The following is a 17880-nucleotide window of genomic DNA, read 5'->3' as shown; positions in this document are numbered from 1 at the left end:
TAAAATAATCAAGACACCACGTCCAAAGTCCAAGAAGCGTCTGCAATGACATTCCATACTTTCCAGGAGAAAGAGAAGGAGGGAGGAGGAAATTGTACAAAGAGACGCTAAGCCTTTGGTTGCCCATGCATTGTGCATTCAAGCTTACCTGACCAAGGGAAGGAAGTGTTGCATATGCCATGGGCTGGTTCATCATTCCTTTCTGCTTCATGATGAGCATGCGTTTCTGTTCCTCGCTCAGGTGCGTCATCTGAGCTTGCATCTGCGCCTGCTGGGATTGCGGCTGCTGGATGTACGGCATCATGGGGTTCTTGCTGGGATTTGCCATCGGTGGGGTCATCCTCTGACTCAGCTCAGCGCTGAAGTGGGTCAGAGGTTTGGTGTTGCCGTAAGAAAGCATGTTGGGCTGTTTGCTTAAGGAGTTTGTGCCCAGGTTATTTGGCTGCTGACTGATCATATTCATGTGATTTTGAGGGAGGTAGTTATTAATTGTGGTCTTCTGTGGATTGTTTGCCATAGGAGGCACTATTGGGTTTTGGTTGTTAAAGGCTTGGGGATACATCATTGGGCTATTTGGTTTGTCTGCACTGAAGGGTCCTCCATACGGACTAGATGGAGGGCCCACTGGTGACCAGCTTGAGGGCTGATTTGGATGCTGCTGCTGCTGCTTCTGCTGCATGAGCTTAGCTCTTTGCTGCTGCTGGGCTGCCATTTGCTTGAGCTGCTCTGCTGGAGACAAGTCAGCGCTCGGCATATTCACAGGCCCAGGCCCTGATCCCGCCACAGCTGCTGCTGCTGGATTCATAAGGTAGCCATTTCCAGAGCGCGCCTGCGTCTGGCCCGGGGTGTGGGCCTGGCTGGGGGTCTGAGGTGACTGAACAACACAGTTTGCTGGTGAGCCGGCAGGGAGGGGGGCTGGCGGGGCGCTGGATGCAGAAGCTATGCTAGAGGCTGTGGAGACGTTTGAAAATGGAGGACCAGAAGAAGAAGGCCTCACCTGGGGAGATCCTAACGGGACGTGAGCGAATGGAGAATGAGATGGATCGCTTTTCACGCTTGCGCTCTCCTGAGTCTCCGTGGCAGGCCTGGGGAATTCTGGCTCCTTCTTTTCCTCAAAGTCTTCGTTGAACAAATCTTGTATATCATCCTCTGGCACGGTGTTTGCTAGTTCATCTATTAGCTCCTGCCACTCCTGATCATTCAGGTTAATGTCCGAGAAGAGTTTGTTCTGATTTGAAAGAGATGTTTCAGAAGTGTCTATGCAGCTGGGGTCATCCAAAGGCTCTTGCTTTAGCTCCTTGTTCTGCAGGATGTTAAAACTATCGTCTAGCTCATTGCACCCATTAACGGGGAGCTTTATCTCAGAAAGCCCACCATTTTTACCCAAGTCTTCTAGACCACTACCGTGAGTTCCACTGTTCTGCAGGGGCAGGGGAGCTTTCATGTCGAGCTGGTGAAGAGGAGAAACAGCAGCCAAAGGCAAATTATTGGGCAAGCTGTTGATTGCCTCGATGCCTGGAACATCCTTCCGTATCCGCTTGCTGGTCGGAGAGAAGCTCCCGTCACAAACTCCATTCTGCTGTTCTCCATTGAGAGGTGAACGTGCGCCTTCCAACTTCCTTTTGACCGTCTCTTGAAGCTTAAAGAAAAACAAGAGGGGGAAAAAAAATTAAGCAGTTGCAGATACAAAAATGGTGCTGATAAGCTTTGTGACAGATACTCCTCATCGAGCCTACTAGTGACAAACTCTGATTGGGAAGTTTCTTTGATTTCATTCTTATGCCTTAATCAATTTGAGAAGACTGTCTAAAACCATGTGAAAGAAACACTCAAAAAAACCCCCAAAACCAAACCTGCTTCTGAATAGGACAGCAAAACTGTAAGATATGTCTGTGCTCTCCAAGCTACCAGAATTTCGTGGAGTAAGTTCACTAATTCAACTTTTTAGTGGCCAACATATTAATGAGACTTAAACAGCGCCTAACACAGCGAGGAGTCTTAAATTGGACCAAAAAAAAGGAATCACTAAAATTTACTATTTACTCTGAAAATCTTTTTGTTGGAACTTTCTAGAAGCTTCTTGAAAAATACCTGCAATCCAATTGATTTACTTCTTGTATTGAAACGCGTTATTGACACTAAATTTTTTTGAGAGAATTCATTAACATAGTTTCATTTGATTAGTCCTCTGTTCTTCACTACAAAACATATTGAGAATCAGTTTTAAGTGAGGAGAAAAATACATCCAACCCTAAAAAATAGAAGGTGCTTTGCATGATGTTAACTCAGACAAGTAACTAAAAAAAGGCAACAACCTGTGTGCTAGGAGCTAACGTAAAAGATAAATACCTAACAGAAATGATAGCAAAACAAGTCTCCGGGAAAGTAATTAAATTTGAATATAAGAAAGCTATAAAATAAAATGTATTTATGCAAGCTTTAACTCAGGTTAAAAGAAGCATATTAAAGCACTGTAACAACCTACAGTCTTCTCCTATCACACCAAACATGAAGTCCTTCGTTTATGTACCGGGCTAAAAAAAGCATCCCTCTTAGGTTAAGGCAAAAAACAATAGTGGGGAGGGGAGGAAGCAAAGAGGTCACAGCTCTAGCGAACGCCTTCAGGACACACTTGCATCCTTGATAATAGAACAATAGAAAATGAAATACTGAAAGATTTTATCAATTTTTAAAGTATTTTTACTGGTATGAAAGCCCCAGACACATAGCTCCCACCCCTTCCCTAACCTAGAGGTCTTCAACCTTCTTTCTTCCCACAATCCAGATCCCATTTATTTCTCCCATCCCAGAGGGCTGGTTCCCCTTTCACGCCGCGTGTAAGACAGGCAAGCAAATCCATATCTCATCCCCATTTTAGAGGGAGCAGTTCTGCGAAGGCTGTGCCTTTCTCCTGCCCTTCAGGCCTGCTGGCCTCTTCAGCATGCAATGCAGACGGACACGGCTGATGCACGCATTGCTGCAGTGCCAGCTGACCACGCATGGGACGCTAAGCTACGTGGTGGCCCTCTGCAGAGATGTGACCTTTGTAACAATGCAGAACAGCAAACAGCAAGTCTAGGAGTCCTTAAGCAGGCCGTCAACTCCTTGATTTGTAAATGCAGAAGAGCTCTTCTATGTGGCAACATGATTAACACACAGCTCAGAGTCACCAGTGGGTCTCTGTTGGCATTTCGTGCCTGAAACTTCGCTGCCTGTTCCATCTGCACAAAGCCAGTATGGGCCAAGCCCCCCACAGGCTAAAATTCCTTCTTCTCTTGGCTTCTGTGGTGCTGCACAGACTGGCTGCTCTGTGACCACAGCCTCTGCCACACAGACCACTGCTTGGCTGGGCACCTCCTGCGCAGCTCCACAGGAGCTTACCCTGAGCCCTTCCCCACCCCTGGTTTCTGAGGGCCAGGAAACAGCAAGGCCAGCGGTTTGCACCAAGAAGCTCTTCTCCCTGCGCTACAGGCTGCAATGGGGAACCCACCTGCAGTAGGGTGTGCGTCAGGATGTCCCACTGCATGTGTGAGCCCCCATCACTGGGCTCCAACTCTTCTCCCCTCACCTGACTGCAGCAGCTCTTGCCCCCATGAGCTCCACTGATGCCCAGGATGAGGTCCTGCACGTGGTGGCAGATGCAGGCAGGAGCACACACCACGCTAGCGCTCTCTTGATTAAAGCCTGGCAGTCAGGTTAACGAGCCGTGGTCTGCAGGAGCACACTAGGCTGCAGAGCACGGAGCCCCAAAGCAGAGGCATCAGCTTTCCATCTCTCCGTGCCACTAGCAGGAGGCGCTTGCCCAGGGGTGGTAATTGCCTCATCTGTGACAGTTAACAGCAATGTGGAAGGTAAGTCGACACCCAGGACTAGCGTGAAGGAGAAAAATCAGATCCCACAAGGAGGCTTATGATATGGCTCTCGCCTCCGCTGCTTCCCTCCCCTAAAAACCTATGTTAAGCTGAACACCACCGTATGGCACTACAGCTCCCTGCTGCTTTTTGACCGGTGTAACTGGCTGCGGCAGAAGACTACAGCTGAGCCACTGAGCTTGTTTTACTGATCTTTATATAACCCTGGTTCAGACCCCAGAGATGAGGAAAGGACGACACAGACGTGGTAATGGCACCGCTTCACAAGTACGGCAGCACAGTCACTTCCAGGTTGCCTTTCTTCAGAGCAAGGAAAACAAGAGCACAATCTGTCCTCAAACCCAGGGGGTAAGAAACACAGTTGATATAACAGCTTAAAATAGCATATGTAAATGTCACCCCTGATGGGCCACTCACACAATTTACAGCTGAAATCACTGCCCATTTCACCTCCTAACCCGTCTCACTACGAAGTGACTATCCCTGTTTGCCTTCCACATCAGAAAAAGAGTCACCTAACAGCATGTGACTCAAGACCAAGTTCGATGGACATGCACATGCAAAAGCAGGGGTCGAAGAAATGTCCCAAACTTGCGATGCCCCTTTGCCCCAAGTTCATATTTGCTAAATGCTGGGCTAAAGAACAGTCATACCAAAGGACCTGGTGATAGGCTTCTAGTCCTGAAGAAAAGTTCATATAAGGAAAAGACAGGGAAAACAAATGTCTTAATGACAAGTTAGGGATTAGTGAGAGCAATTATCTCCTGGGAAATACAAGAGAACTCACGCCCATTCCTTTCACAACAGTTTGAAAGTAACCCTTATAGCGTGATACACTTCCACATCATTTCACACTTCCGGGTTTCACAACATCGACCAATTTATTCTGAATTCATCACCTTATTTATACATGAACGTTTACCAAAAGAAAACTATCAAGTGTAGTGACAAATAACCGGTCCTAAAAATATCAGCTCCTGAAGTTTTATTGTGTGCTAAAACTTGGATGTCCCCCATACAAATATACAACGACTTTAGTGAAAGTACAAGCAGGCCCAGTATATAAATATTAATAATCATGTTTATCATGCATTACAACAAAAAGAAGCTTTAACATGGAAACTATTTTCCATCAAATATCAAACATACATAAATTGAGTCTTGTTGCAAATGAAAACAAAATGAAGCCTATTCTAAGTTTGTAGCTCCACATTATTCTCCTTCAGAGCTTCTATGATTTGGGGGGTTAACAGGCACTAGAAAAAACCCAATATTTTTATTTTCTTTGTTTGCTCATTGAAAAACTGTAGGTAGACATAAACATATCATGAAAGGTTTATTTGAAGGCAACATGCTAGATACAACCTTTGCAGATGGGGAAGAACCTTGGCTTCAGCATTTTGGAGAGGTTGGGAGCCATAACAATAGATGCATCTCCTGATTTTGGGGTACAACACAGAGATATTCTTATCAAATTATTTCAATGCAACCGTTCATTTTCGTATCTTGATTTCATTCCCAATCACCATGTCAGCTATTGGATGGCTTGAATATCATATGCTGACACATATGCTGACCATATACTGGCAAACAGTTTACCACCACCAGGACTCCACAGTGTCCAAGAATAAAACCCTAGAACTTCCCCTTCCCTCTGTAAAAACGATGCCTGAAGTGAAATATTCTCCTGTAAAGTACCTTCCCTCTTCTTCTAAGTAGCAGTACATAGCTTGTACATGTGATATACAGTATGTATCATGAAGATATTAGCAGCAGCTTGCAGATTTATATCTAGGAGCAGAAGACTCTTCATGCGTAAAATAAAAAAGGAAAAATAGTAAAATAAAACAAAACGAAAACAAAAATGTTAAAATAACACCCTTGCCAGCTGCATAGCCCTTCAGCTTTATTCATACAAAACATTTGGCCAATGGATCTGCATTTCACAGCAGGTTTCTACCCTCCAAGAAGAAGAGTGTGAGGCCGAACTCACTAGTCTTTATGTGCCTTTGGAGAAACTCTAGCTGTAGAGCAAGAAAAGGTCAGACTTTGGCAAGCTGGCTTTTTAGATGGCTCTTGACTGGGGGAGAGGCAGGGGGGCACAGAGGCTGTGCTTGCAAACATGCAGACACACGTGGACCCAAATGGTCTAATCCAACCCCATCCTGAAATTTTTGGCAGAGCTGCTCGGACATGTCATGACAGACCCAATACATGAACAAGAGAGTGTTGAGGCTGTCGGCAGAGCTTTCATCTGCGGGAGAAGCTGCTCCGCTTCATCCCACCAGCAGCAATTCATTTTTCAAAAGAAATGAGACTGAGGTGCTGTTGTTATAGCAACAGCCGAGCCACTTGCGGGCCCATCCTCCACCATCGTGCTGCCTTCAGTGGGCGGCTGTTCCACTCATCCATGGGGAGTGACCAGGGCTGTGGCGGCAGCTTAGTCCTTTCATTGCTCTTTAGGAAAAAAAAAAGGGGGGGTGGGGAGTGGGGTGGAAGCACGAAACAGGGAAGCAGAGAGGCTAAATTCTCTTTTTGCCTGAGCTGAGGCTGAGCACGATTTACAGGGTCTAACACAGGTCCGCTTCCACTCAGTGGCCAGATGATCTCTGAGCCCACAGCCAAGAAGGATGGGGTCACTTAGATGCTTTTGTGCATCAGCTACATAGTGGACATGTTGCTGCTGACCTTCATCTTGTTAAGGCAGCTCCAGCACTTCAATAAGAGGCAAGGGCCACAATTGTTAAAGGTCTGGCATGCATGCTCCCCAGCTGTACTGGGACGCACCTTGCTCCGTAGCTATCTTTGTTTCCCGTGGGAAAGAAGAGAAACCAGCCAAAGCCCAAAGTCCATATTCCTCACAGAATATGCATGTTTACAAAAGACAAGGGTTATCGTATTCTCCATACCGCTCTTCTATGACTCTTCCTGTTAAAAATAGAAATTGATCTTTTCCATTCCTCACGTTGAATCACAATCTGGCCCACCAGCCATCCGTGTTCAGATGGGCTTCAGAGTTCCCTTCCATGGCAATGACTCATCCTGGCCCTTCCTGCAGGACTTCTACTCTCCCTCCCATCGGTCTGTCTGGCTTAGCACCTCTTCTTCCAGGTGTTCCTGAGCTTGCCTCACCTTTATTCTCCCTTCCACTCCCAGAACTTTTCCAGATAGATCTTGACCCCTCTGCCTCTGACAGGGAGTGCTCACCACGAGCTCTGCCTAACACCATCCCAGTTCAGCCGCCTCCAAGTTCTCTCCTTAACCTCGTGTGCTGCACTCAACTCCTAACAACGATGTATCGAGTGTCCCAGGAGTTGCTGTGAAGTGACACTAAGCAACTGGATTTGACGTGACAGCTCTTCTAAGCAAAGATGTAATGACTATAACGACCTTATCTGAGATCAATAAGGAATAATCAGTATTGCCAATTGCGTGCCAGCAGTTCAGCTTCAATATTTGAAAGGATTCTCATTTCTTGCACATCCTTCCTTGCTGTACCACTTCTCAGACTGCCACTAAAAAGTCAACAGTGCCAAAGGGTGCCACAGTCCGAGGTACAACCATATCTGGTGATCAGTGCCTGAAGTCCCTCACGTCCACAGTGGTCTCTGAATGTCATTGGCTGCAGATGTCACGCAGAGATGGTGAGGAGCACAGGACAGCCTTTCGAAAGCCGAGTCGGAGCTGAACTCAGACAAGTGGCCAAGCAAAGCAGAGGTGGGTTACATACCACTGCTTCCAACACATGAAAGTATTTCTCGCATCAAACCACTCCCCTGCTACTTGAATTTCCTCACACTGCTGAAAGCACTGCACCGATGCCTGCTAACTCACAGGATGAAGCCTGACGTAGCAAATTGATTTTGGATCACAACTGCTCACTTGAAGTACATGCTGTGCTCTTCCATGCTGCGCCTGCCTGCCCAGTTCTTGTTGGCCAGGGCAATATCTCAAATACGCAGGAAATTCACATTGTGAAATCTGTCTGAAGTTGGTAAAATCTCGATCTGCCAACCTACCCAATAACCCTGCTCAACTCCGCAGGCTCACAGAGTAACCTCTGCCTCACAAAGGAGGCCAAACCTTTGCCTGTTACCCAAGCTGCTAAGGGCTGACGGGGTCTCTGTCATCACCCTTATTTTCACAAGCAGCCGACAGAAGAACAAACCTACTCCCATTCATGATAAGAAGAAAAAGATGCTCAGGGCACCAGTTAAACCTGAAAGAGCTAACAGTGAGGAAAAAGCCACTTCTTTGCGTTGTAGCCAGGCTGGTTAGACAGGAAGGATTGTTTTCTCAAGCAGCCAGAGTAGAGAGTAGGGGCTGTCTGGATGCAAAGCAGCAGCACAGCGGTGTGCAGGGTCCTCACCGGAGCTGCCTGCCCCAGCCAGCTGTCAGGCTCCCAGCCACCAGCAGGAACTGGATCATGCTGGGAGGTCAAGCGGAGGACAGGGAAGAAGGGTAACAAAAAAGGCACTGGATGAGAGCAAAACAGCAACAGCACTGGCGAAGTCAAACCAGGGAAATGCCATGACTCTACCTGCCCTCAGTCAGCCAGGTAAGGATGCTGATGAAAAGCAAGAACTGGCATGAGCTTTCATCAGAGCTCTGAGAGAGGGATGAGCAAGAGAAGGGAAGGAGACATTTCTGGAGAGATGGAGAGAAAGAGAGGTAGCTTCTCCCATGGCTCAAATCCATCTCATTATCACAGACTGAAGAAATTTCATACTTCTGTTGCTCAGGTCATGTGATAACAGAACTTCCAGCTCTGTGCATATTAATTTCATCAAAATAAAAAAGATAAGCATATATATCTTAACTGATGTTTACTGCAGTCTTTTAAACCACCCCATCACATTGCTGCCAGAAAGACATTTTCTGCTGTAGAAATGAATGCTGTTGGAGAATGCCTAGCTAGTGAGGGATGCAGGAGTGAAGAAACTGTACAAAGATTAGTGGAGAAATATATACAAAAAAATACCAAGTATGCTGCTCAAATTGTATGTGTCTAGAACAGGCTGGGGAAAGTGTGATCCTTCTGAAGCCTAAGTGCATATATCATATATCAGTTCCAGTTTGCCTTTATAAAATATTTTTCTTTCGCAACTTCTGTCTTTCCCTCTACACAACTCCAACTAAAATCTGAATACAAAGACACTAAATGACATGCTTCTGCGGAGATTTGGCATGCAGGGTCCCTGGGGAAGCTGTTGAGTAAAGCACAGGCAATGGATGCAATTCATTTTCTTAATACAAAATTATTGGCAAGTTTAACTGGACTTCAAGAGCACAAATTATTTCATGGATGAAATGCTGTCAAACAGCCTTCCTGCCCAAGTGTAGGATCTACATGGCTTCTTCCTTTTCAGGTCCACCCAATTTAATCCTTCTTTAGCCCAGTAAAGTAAACACTGGCAAAGCAGTAACCTCATCACTTAGGGAGTGCCAGCATTCCTGTTTGTGCAAAATGAAGGTGCTAAGAGCCTGAGACCTAAACTACTTCGCTGGCAGTGCTTACTCCTGTCTCTCACACCGAACAGCAGAGCTACAAGCTCCCTGCAACTGTCCTTGCAGACCGCAGGAGTTACATTTTCAAAGAGCGTTATGAGGATTTAGTCAGGCAGCCTCTAATTGACTTGTCTGGGAGTTGCGCTGATAAATCTTCACCCTTTGAAAACGTTCCCAATCTGCTTTGTATCTGGACAGGAGAGAAGCTAATGACAAAAAGCAGACACTGCAGATTATTAAAGCTGAACCTCCTGAAGAACTGCAAATCAGGATAGAAAAGAAACACGGGAACCTCTTGTATTTCAAGCTAAGAAGCAGCAAAGCAACATATCCAGCACACGCACCGTAGCTACTCATTCACTACACACTAGCTCTTTAAACTGCGTATGTGACATTAGAAACAGTCTCCTGGAGCAAATCTTGCCCCGATCCATCCTTGGATAGGCACAAGTTGTAGCAAGCTAGTGAAGCACGGGGGTGGGCACCCTGCCTACCCAGTGAAGGGGCATTTCGGACACGAAAGCATTCTTATGCTCTGCAAAGGAGCAGCAGCTCTCTGACACAGCCAGCAGCTCTCTGACACAGCCTCTCCTTTCCTTCATCATTAAGGTGCTGGTAGGATATGAGCTCTGTTTATGACTTCAGAACTGACAGACTAAAAATCTTGCCTAACTGCTGTAAGGCAAAAGCCATTCCTATGCTTAGAGCAAGCAAATTATCTTCCAGTCGCATGCAAAGTACCGCACCATGTCACAATCTACATATATAATATAATGCTCCAGAATATTCTTGGATGAAGGAGGAGCTGGAAGAGATAGGGATGATGGAGGCATGACAATACTCCTCCAGTGACACCGTCGGTTTCCATGGACTATGAGCCTCTATTCAACCTCTTTTATTACCAAAGCTGCCTAGTGTACGGTCTCTAGAAGAAGGCTGTCAGAAGGCTGAACTCAGAAGGGGTATCGCTATCTCCCATTCATTTCACTGGTGTTAACTCCCAACAAACACTACCTCATGCCAACATAGCTACTTGATTCCACAGTTGCATGAAGTAGCACCTTCCAGTTTCTCACATTAATGTGAGGTAAGTAATTTCAGGGATTCTTCAACATGACTAAGTTCAAGTTCACACTTTTCAAAGCAAAGTGCTTGATGTAATCAGAAAAGGAAGGAAATAAGAGCCAGATAGTCTATACACGGTACCTGTTCAAGCCCACACATTTTAGTCACCCTCTTGGGATAACATCATCATAAAGGAAACTCCTATTTGAAAATAATTTTAAGATCAGAATTAACCAATTTCCACAACTAACACATAAAAAAAAAAATAATCTTGTGAATCAACAACAGGACAAGTTATACTGTGCTGCAAACAAAACAGTGAATTCATTCCAGAGCTTGTCTCCATAAGCATGCCTCGCCTTCCCCAGGTGTCCCCTGCGCCTGACTGTGCAGCTTGTCTGAGGACATAGGTGACCTGAAGATTTCTTTCCAAGGGCAAATACTTTTAAAGGAGTGTAGGTTATCTAAGTACAGGTTAAACAATTAACAGTGCAGTAGGCATTGCAAAGGAGACCCAAGCATGGGGGGGAGGAAAATCAATCTTTTGCATGCTAATGAATTAATACTTATATTTTTTCAAAGTCCTCATTCTCATTATACTCCTGAGCCACGTCTTTTGGGGAAAGGAAAAAAATAAAATAAGCACAGGACAGGTGAGTTTGTAAGTAGAATTGTGCTAGGCTATAGACCATAAAAAAATCCAAACAACTAACTAAAAATTCTAAAATAGAAAAGATGTCAGAAACATCCAAAATAGATCTGGCTTTTTCCTTCATCCAAACAGTTCCCTGATCAGCACAATCAGTTTGATCCATCTCTAGGAAAGAAAAGCAATGCTAGAACTGCTTGTTTGCCTTGCCTTTGCATATCTATTTAAAAGAATGCACGCAGCAGCAGTTTTGAAAGACTCCTGTACAAAATCCATAGCCCAATCATGAGAGGTGCTGAAGCCCTCAGCTCCTGTTAAATTCATCAGGATTTCGAGGTCCATTGATAAGATCACTTCCTCTGCACCAGAATTCCTTCAGAAACAGTCACTAGGTCTGATAGAACAATTCTTCTTTACATACCCTTTTTGCTTTCAATACAAGTTATAGCCAGCACTGAAGGGGGGGTGGGGGGTGGTGGTAAGGCAGGAACATTGAGGATCTGTGAAGACTCAGGGAGTCAAAGGATTGTACAGGATGCCCCAGACATGTTCTGAATTACTCTGAGCACAGTGTGAGAGCTGTTTGCCATGGGCTAAAGGCCAGGCAGCACTGAATAGCAGTTTTGCCCTAAATATGGGCAAGCAAAACATACAAACTTTACTTCTTTGTTGCCTCAATACCTTCCCCTCAAGCTGACCCTGGGTCCCACAAAGGCACACAACAACAACCAATGAAAAAGTATGTGTCTGGTCTCCCAAATCTCAGCAATTATCAGTCACAGAGTCCCCAAGGCTGGACCTGCTGTGTGGGGTAAACTGCAACTGTACTATTCAAGCCTACTGATGAAGGGTAAAGAGGAAAAGAGATTCTAAGGAAACCAGGGCCCTGGTTTCAGCACAGTATTTACGCACATGCCTCACACAGAGTAACCCAAGCAACCTAAAATAGAAAGAATGGTCTGTGCAACAAACACCACCATCAGACCAAAGACCTTCGCTCAGGTCTTACCTTCCTTACTTCATCTACAGCAGCTGTCTCCAACCCAGGACAAAACTCTTGCTCTCTCCCATTGCTAGTCTGAATATACATACACAGTGTAGCTGATCTGCATATGGGCATTTGGCTCCATGCTTCCCCCAAAGGACAGATCCTAAAAAGGATGCACTTCGTTGCAAACTGGTGAATCTCTTTGCTGCCTGCACATACCTGGGGCACCTAGGAAAGACAGCAGCTGTGGGAAATTTGCCTAAGCAATTCATACTGTTTGCTCCCAGCTTTCATGCCCTTCCCGCGGGCAGCATGGACCGTTTCTCCCCGTGTTCCCAGTACCTTCCTCAACAGTGCGAATGCACATTTGCTGGTTGTGTGATAATGACGCCCAGCATGGGCATGGGTGCGGTATCTGTCTGCTGTTGGGGAATGGGCTGCGAGGCACCTAGAAAAGGTGGTTTCCAGGATCTGATGCCAGCAGTAACTGTAAAATCATCTGGCCTAGAGCCTTCCTTCTGGTGATGTCTCAGTGACATCAAGAAAAAAAAGGCCCATGCTCAGTCTCAATGAATGACACTGACAGATTGGGAAGGGCCCTCCTCAGCAGTAACCAGACTCTTGAGAATGGACATCCCATCCCATGCTTGCCTGATCCATCCTCCTCCTGAAGCTGTTACATGAAGTTTGCAGATACCTTATCATCAGAGTATCTTATCACTGAATGCTTTTGAAAAAGCATCAGCTTTTAGGGGAAAACCACACCTCTACCTTCTCAAGCCATCTATGTATAAAGGTGTTTAGTTCTACGCAAAGCTTGTCTAAAGCATCAGTGCCCCAGAGTACAGCAGCAGCAGCCTGTCTGCAGGAAAATTCTCCAAGCTGCTAGCTGCTGGGGGGTTGAACCCATTGCAGCAACGGTGGGAAAGTTTGTCAAAATCCCAAAGGTATGCGAGGCTTTGAGATGTCTCCATACAACCAAAAAGATGACCAGGAGAAAAGTGGTCAGTGCTCTGATAAACTGGTCAAATTCCAGTCGTGGCCACACACCAGAGTACTATCAGGCATTTTTATCTATCTCTGTATTTTGAAAACAGCCCTCCAAGGAAAGGAACCGCAACTCATAATGTTACCCAGGTCTGCACATGCTGACTGTACACAACACAGGTGGTTGGTTTTTTACTTTTTCCTTTCACTGGCAAAAAAATTCCCTGCATTTTCCACACATGTGCACACATGCACATGTAGTTGCTGCCCATGATACTCACATGGGTTTTCATCTCAGCAATCTATGCATATTAAGCAGCAGCTAATTCAAATTGAATTTAGACTTCAAGCCTCATTCACCACTGAGAGCTTGTGCCTCTAACAAAGCGTCAAACACAAGATGACAAAAAACCATTTGCTATTGTTAGATGCTGTAGGTAAGACTGAGTCACTGAGAACACTACAGTTCTTTCCTAACCCCCTTGGAGGTACAAAGCACAAAACATAGTTTGCTGTTAGATAAGCCATAGAAATGCACCATAAGCCAGCTGTGCCTTCATATAATGGGCTTTCACTAATCTGATTTTCCTTCTTAAAAGACTTCTCATTCCCACCTTTTTCTCCTGTTAGAGGAGTGATGAGCCACCTAGTACTAAGGCACTTTTAATTTGTTAGTCTGGATATAAAGTACTCTTGGGCTACTACCAGAATTATGTGGATTTCGGTCTCAGAGGAAAACAGAGGCGAGCTGAATGTAAAAAGAAAAAAAACTATTTGTGTGTCAAAAAACCTCCAGAAATCACTACTTAGGGCTTAAATGGTGTCTGTCACTCAGGTGCAAACATATATTAAACCTCTGAATTTCACTTCAGAAAACAGAGCAGGAAGCTTGCCTAATGCTGTATATGAAGTCAGTGGCAGGGTTAGAATTGGACTCAAATCTCCCAAATCCTGTGCCCAAGCCAATGGGAATACAAAATACCTTATATCTTCTCAGATCAATAGGTGCTTTTGCTTCTCTTTCTTTTTTTTTATTCAGGAAAAATAAAGGCGGGGGGGGGGGGGGGGGGGGGGCAGCTATGAACAGGACAGAAAGAGCCTGGAAACTCCTGTAGGCACCCTAAGAAAGTTGCAGGCAAGAACAAGTCGATTCATTCCAGTCTTAAGGATGCCATTCACATCCCATATACCAGGCTGAGATAGGAATGAGATAAATCATGCTCTAAAGTGTCTTTTTCTTTTCACTGACCTTAAAGGGAGCCTTGGTAACTAGTTCAAAGAGAGGAATCCAGAGTCAGATGCCTGGACCCTTCCCAAGCCACCAACGTTATTTGCCCAGTCACAATTAGGGCACTAATTACATACTACTGCTGTTGACATCTGTGTTTAATAAAGATTTCTGTCTGCATTAGGTCAGGTCTTTCCCCCAGTTTCATTTCCAGAGGCTTCAGTTTTGTCCCACTAAACTCTAAGAAAAAAGCTTAAAATCTTCATAGTTTGGCCTATAATTATGATATTACATTTGCTCTTGGAAAGAGTCTTACTTTCTTGTAGCGCCAAGGGAAAGAAGGTTGTGCAGCTCCAGGTTCTTGCTTAGTAACTTACATGCTTAATCACTTCTGGATTTTTTAAAAGAGGAAAAGATAAGAAGAGAGGTAGCAGGAGGGGCTGTGAGTTTAAATCCAGATAAATAGTAATGTTATAACCATGATGGTCTAAGCAAAGTATGTGTAGAGAAGAAAAAAAAAGTATTTTTAATTAGATGCACAGATAGCAGGGAAATATAGACAAGCTTTGTGGTAAACAAGCAGTTCTTCCTTCTTAAATAACAGTTGTAGTAACCTTAGTAACAACTTTAACAATGAGCAGGCATACTTAAGAAATGATGGAAAATCATGTAGATATCAGGTATATAGGATTGTGTGCAAATCTGCTGTGTGATAAAGCTTCCCACAGTATGAAAGTTTGTTTTTAAAGGAAATTACATGGGCAGCAGGTTGAGGTTTTTCCTAGGGCTATTTACAATACTCCTGTATTTTTCCCTCTTTCTTCTAAGCTTTTCAAAACTGTCAAATGAAAACAAAAGACTGGCAATTAGCATATTTCAGAATTGCATTAAGGGCCCGGCTTTAAAATGCACAGCTGCCCAAGACTGACATTTTTCAATGCCAGGTGGAAGACACCAGGCCAAGAACCAACCTTGTGTATTTTGGTTCATGAGGGTTGCAGGATTTGCAGGAGACCATGGTCTCAGTAATGTCTGGGACATGAAGTCACCTTTTTTTTTTTTTTTTTTTTTTTTTCCCCCAAAACCAAAGCTGTCTGGTATTGCCAAACTCCAAATTCAGACCCACAATGATCCTATTAGAAGCATTCAACACTGCAAACCATGAGGATTTTCCTGACTCATCAGTAAAGTAGCGGCAGCCTTCTCCTCTCCCTGCTAATGAGGAAAGACTGCAATGCCTGAAACTAGAGCAGGTATGTTCCCCCTCAAGTGTTCTCCTCTGTACAGCAGCATACGCTACCCAAGGATATCCTCCCTGTACAGGGCCTTGAAATGTTACCAGACAGCAAGCTACTAAATGGCTACTGGGTGAAAGGCTCGCTAAGGAGCTGCAGGGGGAACACAGCAGGGCACAGCACCTCTCTTGGGAACGCCATCTCTCCACGCAGCCACTGTCTAGCAGAGGTTCAAACCACAAGGTTTCAAACTAAACCACAGAACCACGCAGATTTGCCTCTTGGTCTCAGCACAGCAGGGCTGCAGAGAGCCTGTGCGCTCTGGCATTCCTGGCTTACACTTCGGTATCTCTTAGTAAAGGCATGCAGGCAGGCATCCCTGGGGACAAAGCTGCTCTCATGCTGCTGCCCTGCAAGGGGCTAAGAGCTGTAAGTGGTCGCTGCCTCCTCTGATTTCCCATAGCTCTGCCGGACCCCTGAAGCTCTCATCTGGGTGGCAGCAGCCATCAGAGGAGGCTATGACAGACAAGTGGCAAGCTAGCAGCAGCGGCAGCAGCTCTCTGCAGTGACGGGAGGCTTCAGGTAGCTGGGTGTGAAATGTGCATCAGGCAGGTTGGGAACATTTGCTCCCCCCTGGCACAGTCCCATCTTTTTTCCTCTGCTGTCACCATTTCCCGTATTTTCATAGTTTAGCTCTCACAGCCTCACACATAAGTTATATGGCTGCAGAAGGCAAAGTGGCTCTAAAGCATTAGCCTTCCTTCTGACAGTTACAGGGCCTCTTCCTGCTCTCACCCTCAGCACATTTATATTCTGCGATCAGGCTCTCCCCATTTATCTGTCTGCTCTCTTCCCAGCTCTGCTGGTGTTTACAGGTCTTGGAAAAAGCCACAAGGAAAAATGACCTCATTAGCAGTTTCTCCAAAAAGTCAATTGGAGCTGGGCATCCACCTCGTCCAGCAATTCTCAAACTCACGAAAAACATGAAAGGAAACAATGCCTAGGGGCGCTCCAGGAATTCCAGCTACTGCCGATGAGAGGAATTTGCATAACTTGCCCCCATCCACAGTGCAAGCAAGAAGTTTCTGCTGCATCTGTTCCTTGGCCTCCTCATTTTCACCTCACCCTTCAGGAACAAGAAACCTTCTTTGCATATGCACAGGGCTGCAGGAGCAAACTGCTTACAGATGGGCTCAGCAAGTGGTTTTTACACCTGCGATGGCCGGAAGATATGCCAGGGAAGGCCAGCTCTGTGCCTGCTCTGTTTCCTACACTGTGCTTACTGACTTCAACTGCAGAAAGGACACTGGGCTAAATGCCCCTTTGATATGGCCCAGTACAATTGTTCTTATACCCATACCGCCTGCAGAAGAAAAGCTACTTAGAAGCTTTTTACTAAAAAAAAAACCAAACAGAACCCTCCCTCTACCAGTTTTTGAATGTTCTAGTTTTGAACATTTTGATGATAACACATGATTTTATAAAGCTGCAGCAATACAATGCAAAGTGGTACAAACTCATTTCCAGTGAACCCTAAACAAAGCGGAGTTGGTGCAGGAATAACAACCTTAAGTACTTGCTTAGCTGCTTTTTGAACATGGACTGAATGCCAGACTATGGTCATCCCATTAAAAGATAAACAAACGACTGTACTTTCTCCTCTTCCTCTGGTCAGCCCCCACCTCCTCCCAAAACTCCCACCTCCAACATAGCCGTGACCTGATACCTATCTGATTTTGGGTTCCCAAAGACTGTTATCACAGTTTGGTATCTAAAAGGAAGAACTGTGATAACCATCACACCAAACTTGAGGAGGCATAAGTAAGTGATTTTTACTGTTCATTTTTCTAGAGGATCTCAACTTTCTTTAGCAGGAGAACTCTTCTTCCTAATAACCAGGGCATACAATGTAAACAAAAGATTATTTGGTACCCAGGGTATCACAGCGAAAGGCCATGGAAAGCAAAAGACACCAGTAGGAGCAGCAGACAAGAGAGCCTAGAGGCCTTCAACCTGCCAAGGCCCCTGATACGAATGACAATGTCGTACACAAAAATTAGGCTTTGCTAGAGAACAGACCAGCCACATCATCGATAAAAAGGCACAGCACTGATAGTTACTTAAGGAAATGTGAACTGTCATGATACTTGAAGTGTTTTTTCTCTGCTTCGTGGGCATAATGGGATCCTCTCAGAAAATGTAATCTAATTGGATTTAAACAATCAACTCATTAAATTATTGAAAATACAGAAGAATAAATATATGGAGATCCTAGATATGCAAAGAGACTATTTATTCTTTTGCCTAGCTTTCCTTACTTTTCACATACAATGCTGTGACTCAAACTC

The 17880-nt window shown here is 45.0% G+C and overlaps 1 protein-coding gene across 2 annotated transcripts in view; it reads right to left on the bottom strand.

Moving 5' to 3' along the window:
* The window catches only part of MAML3 (mastermind like transcriptional coactivator 3), a 251874-nt gene that overhangs the window by 91053 nt on the left and 142941 nt on the right, over positions 1 to 17880 (bottom strand). For both annotated transcript variants that reach the window (XM_037397463.1, XM_037397474.1), the window contains exon 2: positions 149 to 1639. In XM_037397463.1, the coding sequence (XP_037253360.1) occupies positions 149 to 1639 (1491 nt within the window). The remainder of the gene's footprint in view (positions 1 to 148; positions 1640 to 17880) is intronic.

Source organism: Falco rusticolus, chromosome 1 (assembly GCF_015220075.1).
Source record: "Falco rusticolus isolate bFalRus1 chromosome 1, bFalRus1.pri, whole genome shotgun sequence".
Lineage (NCBI taxonomy): Eukaryota > Metazoa > Chordata > Aves > Falconiformes > Falconidae > Falco > Falco rusticolus.
The sequence above is the reverse complement of the archived record's forward strand: the minus strand, read 5'-3'. Positions and strand labels throughout refer to the sequence as shown.